The sequence below is a fragment of the Engystomops pustulosus genome, chromosome 2 (genome assembly GCF_040894005.1).
Source record: "Engystomops pustulosus chromosome 2, aEngPut4.maternal, whole genome shotgun sequence".
In the NCBI taxonomy this organism is placed as follows: domain Eukaryota; kingdom Metazoa; phylum Chordata; class Amphibia; order Anura; family Leptodactylidae; genus Engystomops; species Engystomops pustulosus.
In genome coordinates this window covers 119104587-119121164 of record NC_092412.1, presented here as the reverse complement: position 1 = coordinate 119121164, position 16578 = coordinate 119104587, and the positions used below count along the sequence as shown (strand labels likewise).

Below are 16578 nucleotides of genomic sequence, written 5' to 3'. Positions count from 1 at the left end.
CCTGCTGATAAAGGGTTACAAGCTACCACATATCACCTAAAATTAGCTGCCAGTGGGGCACTGTACCTTATTTACAGACATTTTTCTGATATGAAAATTAGCTTTTCGGACTCATGTCTGGTGTCTGTGACTCTTCTCTCTTCCTAGCTGCCAATGAACCACGCCCATTATTCTGACTGACATCTCTGTGTCTCTTCAGATCACTGCACTGCCTCCTTGAAATGAGGGACTGTCTGCTAATATTCAACAACAGACATATAAACCTATACAAATGGGAATTTTTTAACAAGGTGCCTTGGGTTACATTCATGACATGTGACCAGGGACATCATCGCAGGTCCTTTAGCCTTCTAATAATAGCAATCTGTTCCCCATGCATTTCATTACATGAAATCACAGCAGCCCCCATGAAGGATGGAGAGGAGTTTGATATTATTAAGGGGCTAAATTACCTGAGATGATTACTCTGCTCACATGACATAAACTGTCACCAGTAAGGCAGCATAAGGCATGGGGAGGATTTGATGGGAGGGGCCGGCTGAGCAGGATATGCCCCCCTCTGATGCCAGGTAATATAAGATAAAAAGGCCATTTATGTGTATCTAAGCAAAACTATTTTTATACTAGAGCTCAATAGGAAACTATCACTTGCTGTATATGTGCAAATGTGGTGACAGGTTCTCTTTAAAGCCTTCTGGATTCCTCAATAAATAAGTAGGAAGTTATATCTGATAAATATTGATTGTAATATATGAATTATACAATTCCCTGTAATGTTTGACAGGAATTTTAAAAAAAAGGAACTGGATGTTATTGTCTCTATACTGTCTGGTGCACATCAGCTCTGGCCTACGAATATATACAGTTGTCCATATACCTGTGAATTTGTAAAAGAAACAATTAAACACATATACAGATGACAAACTGTGTTATTAACAGAAAAGAAATATGCCACCAAAAACAGTGGTGTCAGGTGAGGTGAGAAGTCCTCCACACAGCTAATAAGAAGATATAAAGTAATTTCTTACTGGCAATTAAATAAAAAATGCTTTGTTACACAGATTATTATTATAATACGGAGAGGTTAAAATTGATTAAAGAAACAGAACTTAATCACTTACTCTTTTGTTAACGACAGCTCATTTTCAGCTTGTTCCTGTCTTGAAAATGTGTTGATTCTCTCTTTTCCATGCAAAAAATCTTGAAATTCTGCATGAACATCTTTTGTCCATAAATAGGAATACATGTTTAAACCCTTTAAGAATTCCTACAGAATATAACATTTCCACTGTATGTTAGAAGAGGTAAATTGGTAAGTAATTACTGTTAAAAAACATCTATAAATGACTGATTGTTAGATATATACCACTGGAATATGATCTCTCCCTGAAAGATGATGGCATACGGCACAAGGTTGGCAGGAGGACAGGAGCATGATAAATGTGTGACCTTGTAGCTTTGAGGGTGAGGGCTTTTATTGTACAAACATATTAATGACCATGTAAAAGCCAACAAACCTATCACTCAATATTTAGTGTAGAGTAACAACCAGTTTTCATACTAAAGAAGCCTGCACAGTTTGGTATAAATAAAGTAGATTCCCAACAGCAACATGTAGCTTTGGCAATTGAATGATCCAGTATATAGTAATAAAATTTAGCTTGGATCTGTAACGGTAAGTCCAACTTAATTCATTATCTCTGCTAACTTGACACAAGGTAAATAGGTAATGAATTGATTTTATTGGTAAGAAATCTTGTGAATCCTTCTTCCCCAGTTGATTACAAAGCCAACATTAAAGGCTATGTGCAATATAAGCTATAAAAAGAAGCAGGCAATGACAGGTATTGGTCCTGGAGATCTACATGCCCTCCCATCTGCAGCCAGAAGCCTACAAAGCAGTGTATGGATGCACCCCCAGTTTAACCACAGCCATCTCCAACTCTTTGTGTTCATTAAGAGGCATTGCTCCACTTTTTGTACCATAGTTTGAAATATCTCTACAGCCCCCAACATTTTGAAGTAACCAGTGTAGTTAATTTCAGCACCTAATATTCAAATCTGGTTCTGTACTTGTTCTGTCTGAATATCAGAACTTTATGGACATTTCTGCATACATGTGCCAAAGTATACAGATGAGATACTTGCATTATTAAACAGGTCTTTTGAGTATTTAACAATGTAGATAAAATATTATATAGTTAGAGCTGAACCTTTTTGTCTGCAAAGCTGTTCTGAGACAAGACATGTCTCCATCTTTCCATCTTTGAGAACTCAACCTTGAACCACATAATCTTAAAGGAAATCTACCATGAAAATCCATCATGATAAACCAGGGACACTTACTCATAGATCCAGGCACTATGACTGTGGTAATCTTCTTATATTTGTTATCCATGACCTCCTTCCTTCTAGAATCAACTTTTTTAGTTATACTAATGAGGTGGGGGTAAAGTTGCAGCATGGAGGGGCTCTGTTAACAGCCCCAGGAGCTCTTCAGACTAATTAGCAGAATATCAAGAGTTGATTTTAGAAGGAGGCCATGGATAACAAATATAAGAAGATAACCACATTCACGGTGTCTGGATCTATAAGTAAGTGTCCCTGGTTTATCATGCTTGATTATGATGGTAGATTTGCTTTAAAAGACTTTACAGTCTATGCATTTAAAATAATAAATAAACCAAGAAGCAGTTTCCCAGATCATCTACCTTTAAATACTGTACAGACCCCTTTTGTTTGGGAGAGACTGTATAAAAAGGATCTTCTTTCTAAAACAGACAAAGGACTTCATCTTCATTTTGTTCAAGGTTATAGAATTGGGAAAAAATTGTCAACCAAAGGCAATTAATTATCTTGAAAGTAGGGTATGAGAGGGCATGAATAGAGCATTGGCATGGGGGGCAGCATTGGGCATTGCCCTGCGCAAAACTTTGAACATTCTCTTGGTCTGTACACAAGTATATCTAACTAGCTGCTGGCCACTGGCGCAGTCTCTTGATGTATCTAGCAGCGCTGGAGGGTTAGGGCTTCCATCATACACTGGTGCATAATAAATCTCCACCAATGACTCTTGACACAGACTTTGAAGTTCTCAATGTCTGCCATTAAGTGTCAGGTTCGCTGGAGAGAATGCTGGTACTTCTGGTTCTTCTGGTGGTGCTAGCAGCGTTCTCCAACCTCCGGCGCGTATCTGCGGAAACTCCTCCTCTCGTCCCGGGCAGCGGCTGCTAAGATCTCGCGCTGTCTAGGAGTTGTGTTCTGAACTGCTGAGACATCTGAACTTAAGGCATCATGACAAGCAGAATTCTTTTCAATGGACATGTCCAATGAAAGCCAATTACCAACTAAGCAATCCTATGAAAATGTAGCACCTGAACATTATTTCAGAGTCCATTATTATTCAGTGGATATCACACAAGACCATGAATCTTCATCAGACTGGAGTTCATTTCATAGAGCAACACTGCCATCTGGTGGTAGAAATGAGGAGATGCATGTTTCTTTAGTTAAACTTTAACAAACAATTTCCTCACCTGACACTCAAAAACACAATTCTCCACTTGCTGCAGGATGTGTCCAACTAATTCCAGAGCTTCATCATCCTGTGACACATATTCTTGGTATCCTCCCTGAAATACAACCATGGTTTAGCTGAATAGACAAGTATATGAAATATCTTGAATTATACTTATTATTTGTAACACACTAATTCTGTATATTGTGAGATTACAGTGGGTAAGCTCTATAAAGATAGTATATGGCAAACAGGTATGGAAAGTATTCAGACCCCTTTACATTTTTAACTCATTGTTTCATTGCAACAGAAGGAAAAAAACTAAATATAGATTTTAAATATTTTTGCTAATTTATTAAACAAAAAAAATTAAATATCACATGGTCATAAGTATTCAGACCCTTTGCTCACTATTGAGTAGAAGCAGCCTTGGAGCTAGTACAGGAGTCTTCTTTGGAAATTATGCAAAAAGTTTTTCACACCTGGATTTGGGGACCCTCTGCCTTTCTTCCTTGCAGAGCCTCTCCAGTCCCTTCAGGTTGGATGGTGAATGTTGGTGGAAGCTGTTTTTAAGTCTCTCCAGAGATGCTCCATTGGGTTGAGGTCAGGGCTTTGGCTGGGCCAGTCAAGAATGGTCACCGAGATGTTCCGAGTTGTTCTGAAGCCTCTGCTTTGATATTTTAGCTGTGTGATTAGGGCAATTGTCTTGTTGGTAGGTGAGCCTCCGGTCCTGTCTGAGGTCCAGAGCACTCTGGAAGAGGTTTTCATCGAGGATATCTGTTAGGATTCAAACCTGTGTCCTGGTGCCTTATTCTGTGCCTCCTTGTTTGATGAGCCACTCAGCTGGTTGAATAGTTGTCTGCTGAGGCCCATCACCTGATTTTCCTGATTAGAACCCTCCTGAGTTTACCCTGATTGGTCTGCCTATATATATATATGTGCCTCTCACACTCCCTGCTTTGTGTTAGTATTGTGTTCAGTTTCAGCCTGTACACCCAGTTGCTTGGAACTTCACCTTTGCTGATCACAAGTTGTCAATAACTGCACCTTCAGCTCCTGAGATACAACAGACTATTACTCTGGTCTCGACGTACCTGCTTTCAGACTGCCACTGCAGCCCCCCTGCGGGCTACCAACCGTGTACTGTCCCGACCCTCCTCTGCCTTCCTGACTACTGGACTCCTGCTCCCATACCACTAGTATTGGTGCAATATCTATGTACTTGGCCGCATTTATCTTTCTTCAATGGCAACCAGTCATCCTGTCCCTGCAGCTGAAATACACCCCCAAGAGCATTTTGCAGCCACCACCATGTTGCACTGTTGGGATTGTATTTGACAGGTGATGAGCAGTGCCTGGTTTTCTCCACACATACCACTTAGAATTAACATCAAAAAGTTCACGCTTCGTCTCATCAGACCAGAGAATCTTATTTCTCGCAGTCTCAGAGTCCTTTATGTGTTTTTTTGCAAACAGTATGCAGGCTTTCATTTGTCTTGCACTGAGGAGAAGCTTCCGTCGGCAGAATCTGCCATAGCGACCTGACTGGTGGAGGGCTGCGGGGATAATTGACTTTATGGAATTTTCTACCATCACCCTACTGCATCTCTGGAGGTCAGCCACAGTGATCTTGGGATTCTTCTTAATTTTCTCACCAATGCTCTTCTCCCACAAGGAAGCTTTGTGGTAGTCCTGAACTTCTTCCATTTAAAGATTATGGAGGCCATTGTGCGCTTAGCAACCTTGAGTTCTGCAGCAATCCTTTTGTAACCTTGGCCAGATCTGTGCCTTGCCACAATTCTGCCTCTGAGCTCCTTGGGCTGTTCCTTAGACCTCATGATTCTCATGTGCTCTGACATGCACTGTGAGCAGTAAGGTCTTATATAGACAGGTGTGTACCTTTCCTAATTTAAGTCCAATAAGTTTAATTAAAAACAGTTGGACTTGGACAATGAAGGAGTAGAACCATTTCAAGGAGGATCAGAAGGAAATGGACAGCATGTGAGTTAAATATGTGTGTCACAGCAAAGGGTCTGTATACTTATGACCACATGATATTTGATTTTTTTTTCTTGGTAATTAAATTAGCAAAAATATCAACATTTCTGTTTTTTTCTGTCAAGATCTTACCAAGTGGCTGCAATGCAACAAAGAGTGAAACATTTAAAGGTGTCTGAATAATTTCTGTACCTACTGTATGCTCTGGACAATCCTAGGTCAGTTGACAACAATGCAGCATTTTTACAGTGTGCCTTCCACACTGTTAGTTGCTTAAATTTTCATGTTAATTTATTGCATTAAATTAAATGGTCAGTAAGATTTTCAAACTTTGTATACAATAGTACAAGTAACTCTAAGAACCTGTGATGTTGATATTTTTATGTATCATAGTAATTTGAATATTATGAATATTATACCTTTTTCTCCACTAATATGTCTCTACTCCTGACCCACCCACCACCTTCTTCCGCGGTCAAGCGTTCCACTTGCATTGTGTTTTGAATGCAATGCAACCGGAAACAGGAAGGTCTTGTGCCAATCACTTCTGCGTTGACATTCAAATACATGCAATCGATAATGAGTATCATGTTTAGCCTTCTTACATGCAAAGCATGTGATGATCCCATGCGCTTCAGCGAAAACGTAGATGTGATCATCACAAGACCTTCACTGTTACGGTTGCATTGCATTCCAAAATGCAATACAGGCCGAATGTGTGACCGCACTTTCATAGAACAGACATTCAGTCTGATTTTGTGTTGAATTTTATCTTCCTAAGCTGGACAAACTGGCCGCAGAAAAGGAATTTTCCTTTCAAAATGGGAACACAGGTCACATTACAGTGAAATACATTGTTACCCCTCAAATACACACAGAATACTACTGATTTCTGCAAAGTTTCTTTAACAGTTAGGTGTTTTAAGACCTTATCCATTATACATTTTATGGCCTTTTACCGCAGCTAAATATTTTTAGCCAAGGATGGGAGTGGATTCTTTCAGATCACAGTAGGGAAAAGGGCAAATTGTCACTATGTAATTTTTCTTTCTGGCATGTGTCTTTACCTGGACTGAAGAAGAAAGACCCTTTACATGTGATCCTCTAAGGAGAAACATTTTAAGCCATTCCTCAATATTCTCCATGACACTGATATCAGAAGTGCTCTTATCAAGTGGTGGATTAAAGGCAATTTTACCATTTATCAACTCAACATCAATGCTAAGAGCTGGCGCGTACTGTAGAATAAATAAAACATGGGTTACACAATCATCCATCAAATATACAGTATGTGCATCTTTACACAACTTATGTTATTCCATTAACTATGATACATGAGTGCCAAGAAAGAATGCCTCATTTATTACACATTAGAAATGAATAGTTCATTAAAGGTTGACAAGGTCAAGAACACATCTTTTATCTTACAGGCATCTCAATCTAGATATCTAGAGAAGAATGAACTAATGTACTGAACTAGGTGTAACATTTCTTACATTATAATCCAATGTTGTGTTCAGCAGGGCAGCCAGGCTGGATATAGTAACTTTTTTTAGATCTTGTAGAACTATGGCATCAATGTGCACAATGAATTCCTGCCACGCGGGTGATGCTTCACTAACTCCACATGCTGAAAATGACTGATTGACAAGGTTGTGAATCCTCTGGCCATCAGGAACAAGAATAGCCTCCAGCTCATGCTCAATTCTCCTAAAGCCGCATAAAAGAAAAAATATTTTAATGGTCGCCAACAAAAAATCTAATTTATCATTTTTGTTAGTGTTACCATAGTTCTAAATTGTTGCTGACTGGGTACACCCCATGTTAGCTGCTAGCTAGTGACAACTTCTGGACAGTAGAATCCAGCAGTCTTTATTAGAACGTTACATGTATGATGCTTTGTTGGGCTTAGGGATGCCACCATGCTACGACTAAGGACTGAATATAGTCCGAAACGCATCAGATTCTTTTTATGAGACGTCTTCATTGTTTTTAATTCAAGTATTTCTAATAAAGTGGAATTTTAATCTTGAAATATCATCTCCTTTTGCCTTTACGCTGGACAATCCAGGATTTGCTCTTCTTTTAGCTTATGTCCTTGTTTTAAGAAAAAAATGCTTACAATTATGCAAATGAGCCTGAGAGGCTCCAGGCTCCATTGACACCTATGGAACCCAGGTTTCCCCAGGCTCATTTGCATAATTTTAAAAGCCTTAAAAAAAACAGGATATAAGAAGCTAAAAGAAGAGCAGAAATGTCAGAGGGGGTGCACACCAGTATGTCATTGTGCTTGGTTTACAAGCCTTGATTCTGGTGGTAGGTGTCCTTTAAATGAACTCTACCATTAAAATCAAGCAAGATAAACCGAGGACACTTACTCATAAATCCAGGCACTGTGGTTGTGGTCATCTAAAATTTGTTATCATAAGGTAATTTCCTTTTTAGATCAACTTATAAATAATTTTGATAACAGATGTCTAAGTATAGTAGACATACCTTTTTGATCACAGCAGGCACATGCACTTTACTAGTACATCTGTAGACTAGATCCTATAGGTACTACTAGGGGGTAGGAAGCAATTTGCATGATATCTGACCTTCATTATCATGCATTTGGATGTGCACATGATTGCATATGCTTTTAAATGTTTTTAAATGTACATGTGTGTTTTTTGCATATTTAATAAAATGTATATTCTTTTGTCATCACATTAGAGTTTATCTGCCATCCATTTACATTCCCCTCTTTTTCTTGCCTATTTAGAACAAATCAATATAGTCAGCATTTTGCTGGTACTTAAATCAAGAAGATAAAATATATCAACAATTCTATAAAGGTGACATACTTTTGCTCCGTCACTAATTCAGTGATAGAATAGCTCCTTTGGGATTCCCGACATGTAAAAATATCCAGCTTTGTGTTACACCACGCTGCAGTGATCTCACTAATGTATTTGTAATTATTTGTAACGATACTGAAGTTGTTATAGAGGTCTGTGCAAATGTAGGAAGTGGCAAGTTCAGTGTAATCCATGCTCTCATCCATGCTCCAAGTGAACACGCTCATTCCATCTCTCAAAATCTGTTGGGAGAAAGCAATGACCGTTAAACTGATCCACTTACACACAGTAAAAGTAAAATGAGTGTGTAAAAGGGAATAACATGATTGTGTGTGCTATTTATTCTAAAGAACAAAAACCAAAATCATGAACATGTAACTGTTCAGCTGGTAGAAACACATCCAAAGGATTTTATTTATTTGACTCTTAAAGAATATACATTGTGGTTAATATAATTTACAGAATACCTCAGAAATCTTTAACAATTTCTTCTCAAACAGCGCTCTCTGGTGGTCCGAGATTCTTTTTATAACCTCGTTGTATTTGGATGCTACCATTTCCAAACGGGTACAAAGCACTTTGAACCTGTTATTATTCATATGGCTGATAAGACTTCCAATAGCATCTGGGAGCTGACAAGTAAAATAGGAACATTTAGTAAATAGTTATGTTTCTTGTTACAATATATTATAACTATGACTACTATGAATTATCCTAGTGTTTTAAAGCTTATAGAACATATACAGACTTATATACAGTGGGTACCAAAAGTATTCAGACCCCTTTAAATTTTTCACTCTTTGCTTCATTGCAGTCAATTGTTAAGATAAAAAAAGGTTTATTTTTGCTCATTAATGCACAGTCTGCACACCCCATCTAATTTCCCTTAACCATTTTTCAGGTTTATAGTGAGCTACACAACTGGAAATACAGACAATTTAAGACATGGTTTTGATTCTTTAAATTTACTTGTCTGTATCTTCGGTTCTGTTGCTCACAGAACCTCAGGCCTGACCTAAATTGAAAGATGAGATTCTTATCTTTAATATGACATCATAAGCACTGTACTACAGTATTAACTAGCCCAATGTATAAGCATTTGAATTGATGCTGCCCCTCATGCAAAATATGACTCTCTCCTCTGCTCATTTGCATATGGCTTTAGAGGTAATTTTTTTATAGGTTATTGGGCGGGAAAGAGGAAACTGCTCAATGGACTGCTTACTGCTTTAAATACTTTTTACACCCATGAAATGATCATTACAGTCTACCTTCAATGTGAATGGAAGTTTCACAAGGTACTCTGCTTCACGTAGGCAGACCAGCAGATCAGAGCTGAGGTTGATCTCTATTGTGCACAGATGCTCCTCAGGATCACCAGAGGATTTCTGAAATTCCAAAGGAAGATCATATTGAGTACCATAAAATAATGAAAGCCTGTATAAGTAGCAGTGTCATACTTACAAGCAATGGAAGCTTTAATGAGTCATTCAGTTCTTTGTTCACAGAAGACAGCCAAGACTTCATCAGACTATTCTCAAACCTTTCATATTCAAGTGAGTTAAATTATATAAAAACATCAATTATTTGGTTAATAATACAATGTGCATTTTATTTAACTCCTAGCAGACACAGCCAGTCTAAGCATGTATGACGTGGTGTGTGTTCTACTGTTTTATTTATCATCAATGTTGCTGGTTGAGGGCATGTTTTTATTAGAAAAAATGTATTTTGAATAGTTTCATTTTGAGGTACAAAAAAAAAATTTTTTTGAATTGTTTTGGATTATGCTTCTTTCTTACAAAAACTTTTCACCTACGTAAAGTTACATCAAGGTGCAGGAACAGGTCAAAACGGTTTCACAAAAATAACACCCTATCTACAGAAATAAATTACTAATTGCTGGAGTTCCAACTGCTGGAACCATCACAGTAAAGGAGCAGTCATGAGCACAAATGGTCAGACTTCCAATTTTTTTTTTGGGACTCAATGGGGCACATTTACTTACCCGGTCCAGTCGCGATCCAGCGGTGCTGGATTTAATAAGGTAGTTCCTCCGCCGTCCACCAGGTGGCGCTGCTGCGCTGAAAAGCATTTTAACGCGCCGGAATTCACCGAGGCCGTCTGAGTGAAGGTAAGCGGGTCCCGAGCGACACATTTTCGGTTTTTAAATGCGGCGGTTTTTCCGAATACGTCGGGTTTTCGTTCGGCCACGCCCCCCGATTTCCGTCGCGCGCATGCCGGCGCCGATGCGCCACAATCCGATCGCGTGCGCCAAAATCCCGGGGCAATTCAGGTACAATCGGCGCAAATCGGAAATATTCGGGTAACACGTCGGGAAAACGCGAATCGGGCCCTTAGTAAATGACCCCCAATGAGTTCTGTTTTGGTAATCTCCATCAGTCACATAAAAGTAAATGTGTCAAAATGTCCTGCAAACACTGAATGAATTAAGAAACCTTATTGTGTCACAACCAAAATGTGCAGAGTCTTTGATGAATAGATAAAAGTAAATGGAATGGTGGTCTGGCATGCACTCCACATTTACATGAACCACTTGAGCACCACCGGACCTGGAACATCAATTTGTTGGAAAGCCAATTTAATTGTCTTGTATAATTTGCTCCTATAAAGGGTTGCAAGATATTTTCTGGAAATAATTTTAAATATATGCTGGATAGGTAATAACTGCCAAGTGGGTGTATTACTGCTAGGAACTCCACAAATCAACATACTGGGGGTCCAATGTTCACGTCAAGCCCAAAACCAAGACCATGGCAGTATGGCTTGAGTGGAGAAGTAGTAATGCATGTGACTCAATTCAACTTTATACAGAATGCATGCACATCACCACCCCTTTAACTTCCACTTATGGAAGGTCAAGATGCTTGTACAAAGGACTCTCATCCTGACGATCAATGGGAATCAAAGAAGCCAGAACCAACACATCCATTAGTTCTAAACTATCCAGTGGATATATAAATGTTTTATAATAGCCATATAATTAGTTTCATGTAATACTTGAACTATATATGTCAATAATTTAGGGAATTACAGGACATGGTACTTAGCTGCAGTCTTTATAAATCAAGGTTTGTGGTCACATTTTGTAAGATTATACAGTACCTTTCCAGTTTTTCTGACAGTTCAGAATAAAGATGTCTCAGTTCCCAGCCCTTGTCTCCTTCAAGAGTTAAAGGTGACACTGTCTTCAATTTTGTCATCGGATCCTCCAGAAAGAGATAGTTTTGTTAATGCATTATATAGGCTAGAAAACTGCTAGCACAAAATATATGAATGTGTGCATGGGGCCTAGGGGCCAACAATTTGTTGAATGGTTAGTTCATCCTCTACAAGGGCAAAAATGAATTAGATAAAATTCCTTTATGTGAAATATCCTGTATTTTAAATGCTGCCCGACAACTAGCACACATCCCCACTTCCTCATGTGGGCTCATACACCCCGACTGCCCCAGACTGCCTCCCAGACCACAAAACTGAACAATGTTCTAGATCAGTGTGTCAAAATTAGTATAAAAGATAAAATAAGCACTACTCAGATGGTGTGTTACTACCAGAAAAATCCATAATTCTGTGTTATGCGAGATCTGCAAAAAGTTATATTTTTAATTAATAAAAATATTTTCATTAATTTATTAGAATTGCTGAGCAGTAAATGTGTGGGGGAACAATGGCAGCACAGTGAGATCTTTACAGGGTTATCTGACCCTGCTCAGCATAAGCCGAGAATACGTCATCACTGAGGTGTCCCTGACAGCTTCTGTGTATGAGTCATCCAGTTCATATTGATTAGACCTGTCTGGATAGTTCAGGCAGTTCTTTTATAAATGGAAGTCAGCCTGCACCCAGCTTTCCCAGGGTCCTGAATTTTATAATTGTTTTTTGACCAAAACCACTCGGTTCAGGAATTAATCAGGATTTGTTTCTGCATCAATGTAGCTACATAATTCTCAAGGTATGTTCGGTTCACTATGCATAAAAACACATGGTAGATTTCCATTAAGAAAATGACCAATCCTATCATAAATGACTCTCCTATCCTCCCTGTAGTCTATGGAATGGATCTTGCGCCACCCAACTGCTGTGGACAGGGCAACTGTGGGACACAGTTCTAGTGATCCCACCTGTCTGGGTGCAAGTCTGCAATAAATATTGTGCGGGTAGTAGCTCTGGCTTCACTGCCTAACTAACTGCCTTCACTAATAGAGTCAAGAAGGTCATCGTCAGCGCCGTAATTTCAGCAGGTGAGTTGCCCTGGCTCCGGATGCTGTCAGCTTGCAGTATGTCAGCAAAAATGTTTTGGTGTGTCACCACTGACACACGTGTCATAGGTTATCCATCACTGTTCTAGGCACTAAAACAATTTCCAGTTGTGGAGATTGTACAGTAGGAATGGTAATATTGTGGAACTTCTATAGTAGGTATGGTAATATTGCTCAGCAGCCAAATATGATAAGTTATATTGTACACTACCATATGCAAAGTTTTTAAAGCAATATATATCTACTTACAGAGATTCTAGCACGAAGTCCTTTTATCCATAACATTTTACTGATGGTGGAAGTCATATTCACATGCAACGGAGGATTGTTTGACATTGCCTGGTATATGTCCTTCACCTGACTGAGTTCTTCTAGGAACATATTTAATAAGTGACCCTCTTTATCCTTTAAATGGTCCTGAAAATTAATCAAAATCTCTCTTTGTGTCATAACATTAAAATATCAAATCTTTAATAGTATTTAGGCTAAATACAGAATTATCAAAAAAAATACAATCATTTTAAAGGGATAACATTAGCGGCTTAAAAAAAAGCTTTGCACTGCAATAAATCAACAAAGAAAACAAAACTAGTAGAAAACTAATAGCATAATCAATATTAAAGCATTTTACACATTGCCAACGGTAAAGGGAATAGCAACACATTAAATATAAAGCTATGTTTTTTACCTTAACAACATCTCTTCTGGTGACTCCTTCAAACACTTCTAGGAGCTTGAGGTGGGAAGCCATAGAAGGACATTGATCAAGGCTATTTCTAAGAATATTTCCAAGCTGATGTTCCAGGCTCTGCAGGAAGACCAATGAGCACATTAGTTCCAAAATTATGAGCTGGCAGCAATTATGTGACAGGAGCTGAGGAAAGATGTCATTTTTGCCTCCAAATATATGGAGGAGATTGGCACAGATTCTGAACTCTTTGGACTAGTCTTTTATGATCCAGTATGGCAGTCTCTAAAAAGATTTACACTTGTAGTATATAAATACAAATTATTAGACAGTATATTAAGATCTAACGTATTCATTAAAATTTGGTTCTCAATAGTGACACAAACTCATTCTTCAAAAATACCTTTATGGTCGTTCTCAAGTCAAAAAATCCTTTCTGGAAAGTGCTATTTTTACCGGCCATCAAAACATCTGAGACTTGATTCATGAAAGATTCTTTGGCTTGGCAATATGAGCTCCAGATTTCTTGTACCATTGCATCACTACTTGGAGTTCCTGCACCACCTATTACAGCCACGTCATTTAAAGCCTCAAAATGTTTCATAGTCTCCACTACATCAATAACATCATTACATCTGAAAAGAAGTGTAAAAGAATACAAAATAGTATTTACACATTGCATCATCTCAGAGTATACATATGCAAATTATAGATTTTTTTGTATATCTCAATCATAATTTGATTAAATGGGGTATTCCCACTTCAGCAAATTAATGTTATTGCTTGTATGATGAAAAATAATACAATTTTCCAATATACTTTTTGTATCAATTCCACACTGTTTACACACTGTGCATAACAGGATTGTATTGTGTACCATCATAATATTAATAATGACCATCTTACCTTTCCATGAACATGTTCAGATTCTGAAAGCAGAGAGCATTGTGTAGAGGCCATGGAGAATCCAGCCAAACAGACTCCTCATTTTCTAGCTTATTATCATCAGAGAATTGGTCTCCTCCATACACCCATGGAGTTGGCACTTCATACATAGTAATGCTTTCAGCCATTTCAGATGACTTTTTGTTCCTGTAACAAACACAATTATTCAGATGGAGTTACATAAGGTTGAATGGATACAAATATCCATTTGTATGATTTATAAATTTGTACTGTACTTGTTCAGAGACGCAATTTCTTCCATCTTTTTTGTATTTAATTCATCTGCCTTAATTTTCACATCTAGGTAATTTCCACGGAAAGTTGCACATGCTTTTAGAGATTCTTTCAGCAAACTGTAAGCCTGCAAAACAAAGAAAATATGTTAAAAATAGGACCACCACTCTTCATAACCAACTATATGGGATCAGCACCCTATATAACCAAACACATGTGATTAGCACCCTCTATATCCAAGTACATGTAATCTGCACCCTATTTAACAAACTATATGGGATCAACACCCTACATAACAGACTACATGGTATCAGCCCCCTATATAACTTACTACATAGAATCAACACCCTATATAACCAACCACATGGGATCAGCACCCTCTATAACCAATTACATAGGATCAACCCCTATATAACCACCTACATTGAATCAGCACCCTACATAACCAACTATATGGGATCAGCACCTTACATAACCAATCACATGGGATCAGCAGCCTTTAAAACCAACCAAATGGGATTCGTATCCTATATAACCAACTAAATAAGATCAGAACATTTTATCTTCATGTACATAGAATCAGCACCCTATATAACCAACTACATGGGATCAGCACACTATATAACCAACCACATTGGTTCAGCACCCTATTTATCAAGCTTCACGATATCAGCACCCTGTACAACTAACAATATGGGATATACAATCTCTATAACCAACCACAAGGTATTAGCACCCTACACAACAGACCACATTGGTTTGGCACCATATATAACAATTTACATGGTATCAGCACCCTATACAACAACGATATAGGATGAACAACCTCTATAACCAGCCACATGGGATCAGCAACCCCTTTATAAGCAACCACATGAGATCAGCACCCTATATAACCAACCACATTATACAACCAACCACACTGGATCAGCACCTTAGATAACCAATCGCATTAGAACAGCAACTTAGATAACAAACCACATTAGATCTACACCTTATGTAAATCATTACTTAGATGTGTACCTTATATAAACTAAAAATTTGGGTCTACACATATTATAACCAAACACATTAGCTCTACACTTTTTAAAACAAACCACATTATATCTGGACTTTATATAACAAACCGCATTAGAGGAACACATAATACAACCAACAACATTAAATGTTCCTGCTTTTTTAATAACCAAGTAAATAATATATATTCCTTATATCTGCACTACACATAACCAATAGATCTATAATTTATGTAACCAACAAGATCTAAACCTTATTTAATCAATCTCATCAGATCCCTATATAAATAACCATATTAGAGCTTTACCTTATATAACCAAACACATGTCACCATATTTTATTTTTACCTGTGGACTGTCTAATATATTATTTCCCAAAAGGCTCCTTGCTATCACACACACTTCATTGGACATTAGTCTGAGAAGGTTTATGAAGACTTTGGGTTGATGATAATATCTGTAGAAGGAAACAGAATGAGAATTATTTATTATAAGCATCAGGGATCCAGAAGAAATGAGTGTGATGATGATTTAACAGACCCTTAATAGCATTCTTTACTTTATAAAATTTCATGTTTTTAGGTTACTTTTTTAAACTCTATGACAGCCCTTTAACAGTAATATTGATTTGTATACTCTATATGTAGAAAAAAATGGCATAGTGCCATGCAACCAAGTAGATGTGATCATTATGCATATGAATAAAAATGGACACAGAAAGCACCTGGATTTTATGGGACAAAGAAACGACAAGGTTTTATAAAAATGGGAGCCACATTAATACATTGTGTAAAATAAGAATAACAAGTTTACCTGGAATGTATCCAAACTAAATATAAATGATGCAACATTAAAAAGAAGCACTTATTTTTCTCTCTGGTAGTCTTAGCCATCTTCAGCTGATCGTAACAATGAGTCAGTGTTTTTAGAAATATCAAGTTTTCTCTTGCCTCATAATATGCCTGATAAGAAAAAAAAATGTTTGATAAATATGTATCCATGCCAAAACTTCAAAAATTTATCCAGCACAATCCAATAATGACTCGGGATTGGAGAT

The 16578-nt window shown here is 37.7% G+C and overlaps 1 protein-coding gene across 2 annotated transcripts in view; it reads right to left on the bottom strand.

Moving 5' to 3' along the window:
• LOC140118356 (uncharacterized) overlaps positions 1-16578 on the bottom strand; it is a 315197-nt gene that overhangs the window by 280905 nt on the left and 17714 nt on the right. For both annotated transcript variants that reach the window (XM_072136177.1, XM_072136178.1), the window contains exons 7-22: positions 16335-16483; positions 15870-15978; positions 14508-14632; positions 14233-14418; positions 13730-13961; positions 13327-13446; positions 12888-13055; positions 11482-11585; positions 9820-9898; positions 9627-9743; positions 8823-8987; positions 8362-8597; positions 7012-7225; positions 6583-6753; positions 3537-3632; positions 1122-1267 (exon numbers count right to left, since the gene is read on the bottom strand). In XM_072136177.1, the coding sequence (XP_071992278.1) occupies positions 1122-1267; positions 3537-3632; positions 6583-6753; positions 7012-7225; positions 8362-8597; positions 8823-8987; positions 9627-9743; positions 9820-9898; positions 11482-11585; positions 12888-13055; positions 13327-13446; positions 13730-13961; positions 14233-14418; positions 14508-14632; positions 15870-15978; positions 16335-16483 (2417 nt within the window). The remainder of the gene's footprint in view (positions 1-1121; positions 1268-3536; positions 3633-6582; positions 6754-7011; positions 7226-8361; positions 8598-8822; positions 8988-9626; positions 9744-9819; positions 9899-11481; positions 11586-12887; positions 13056-13326; positions 13447-13729; positions 13962-14232; positions 14419-14507; positions 14633-15869; positions 15979-16334; positions 16484-16578) is intronic.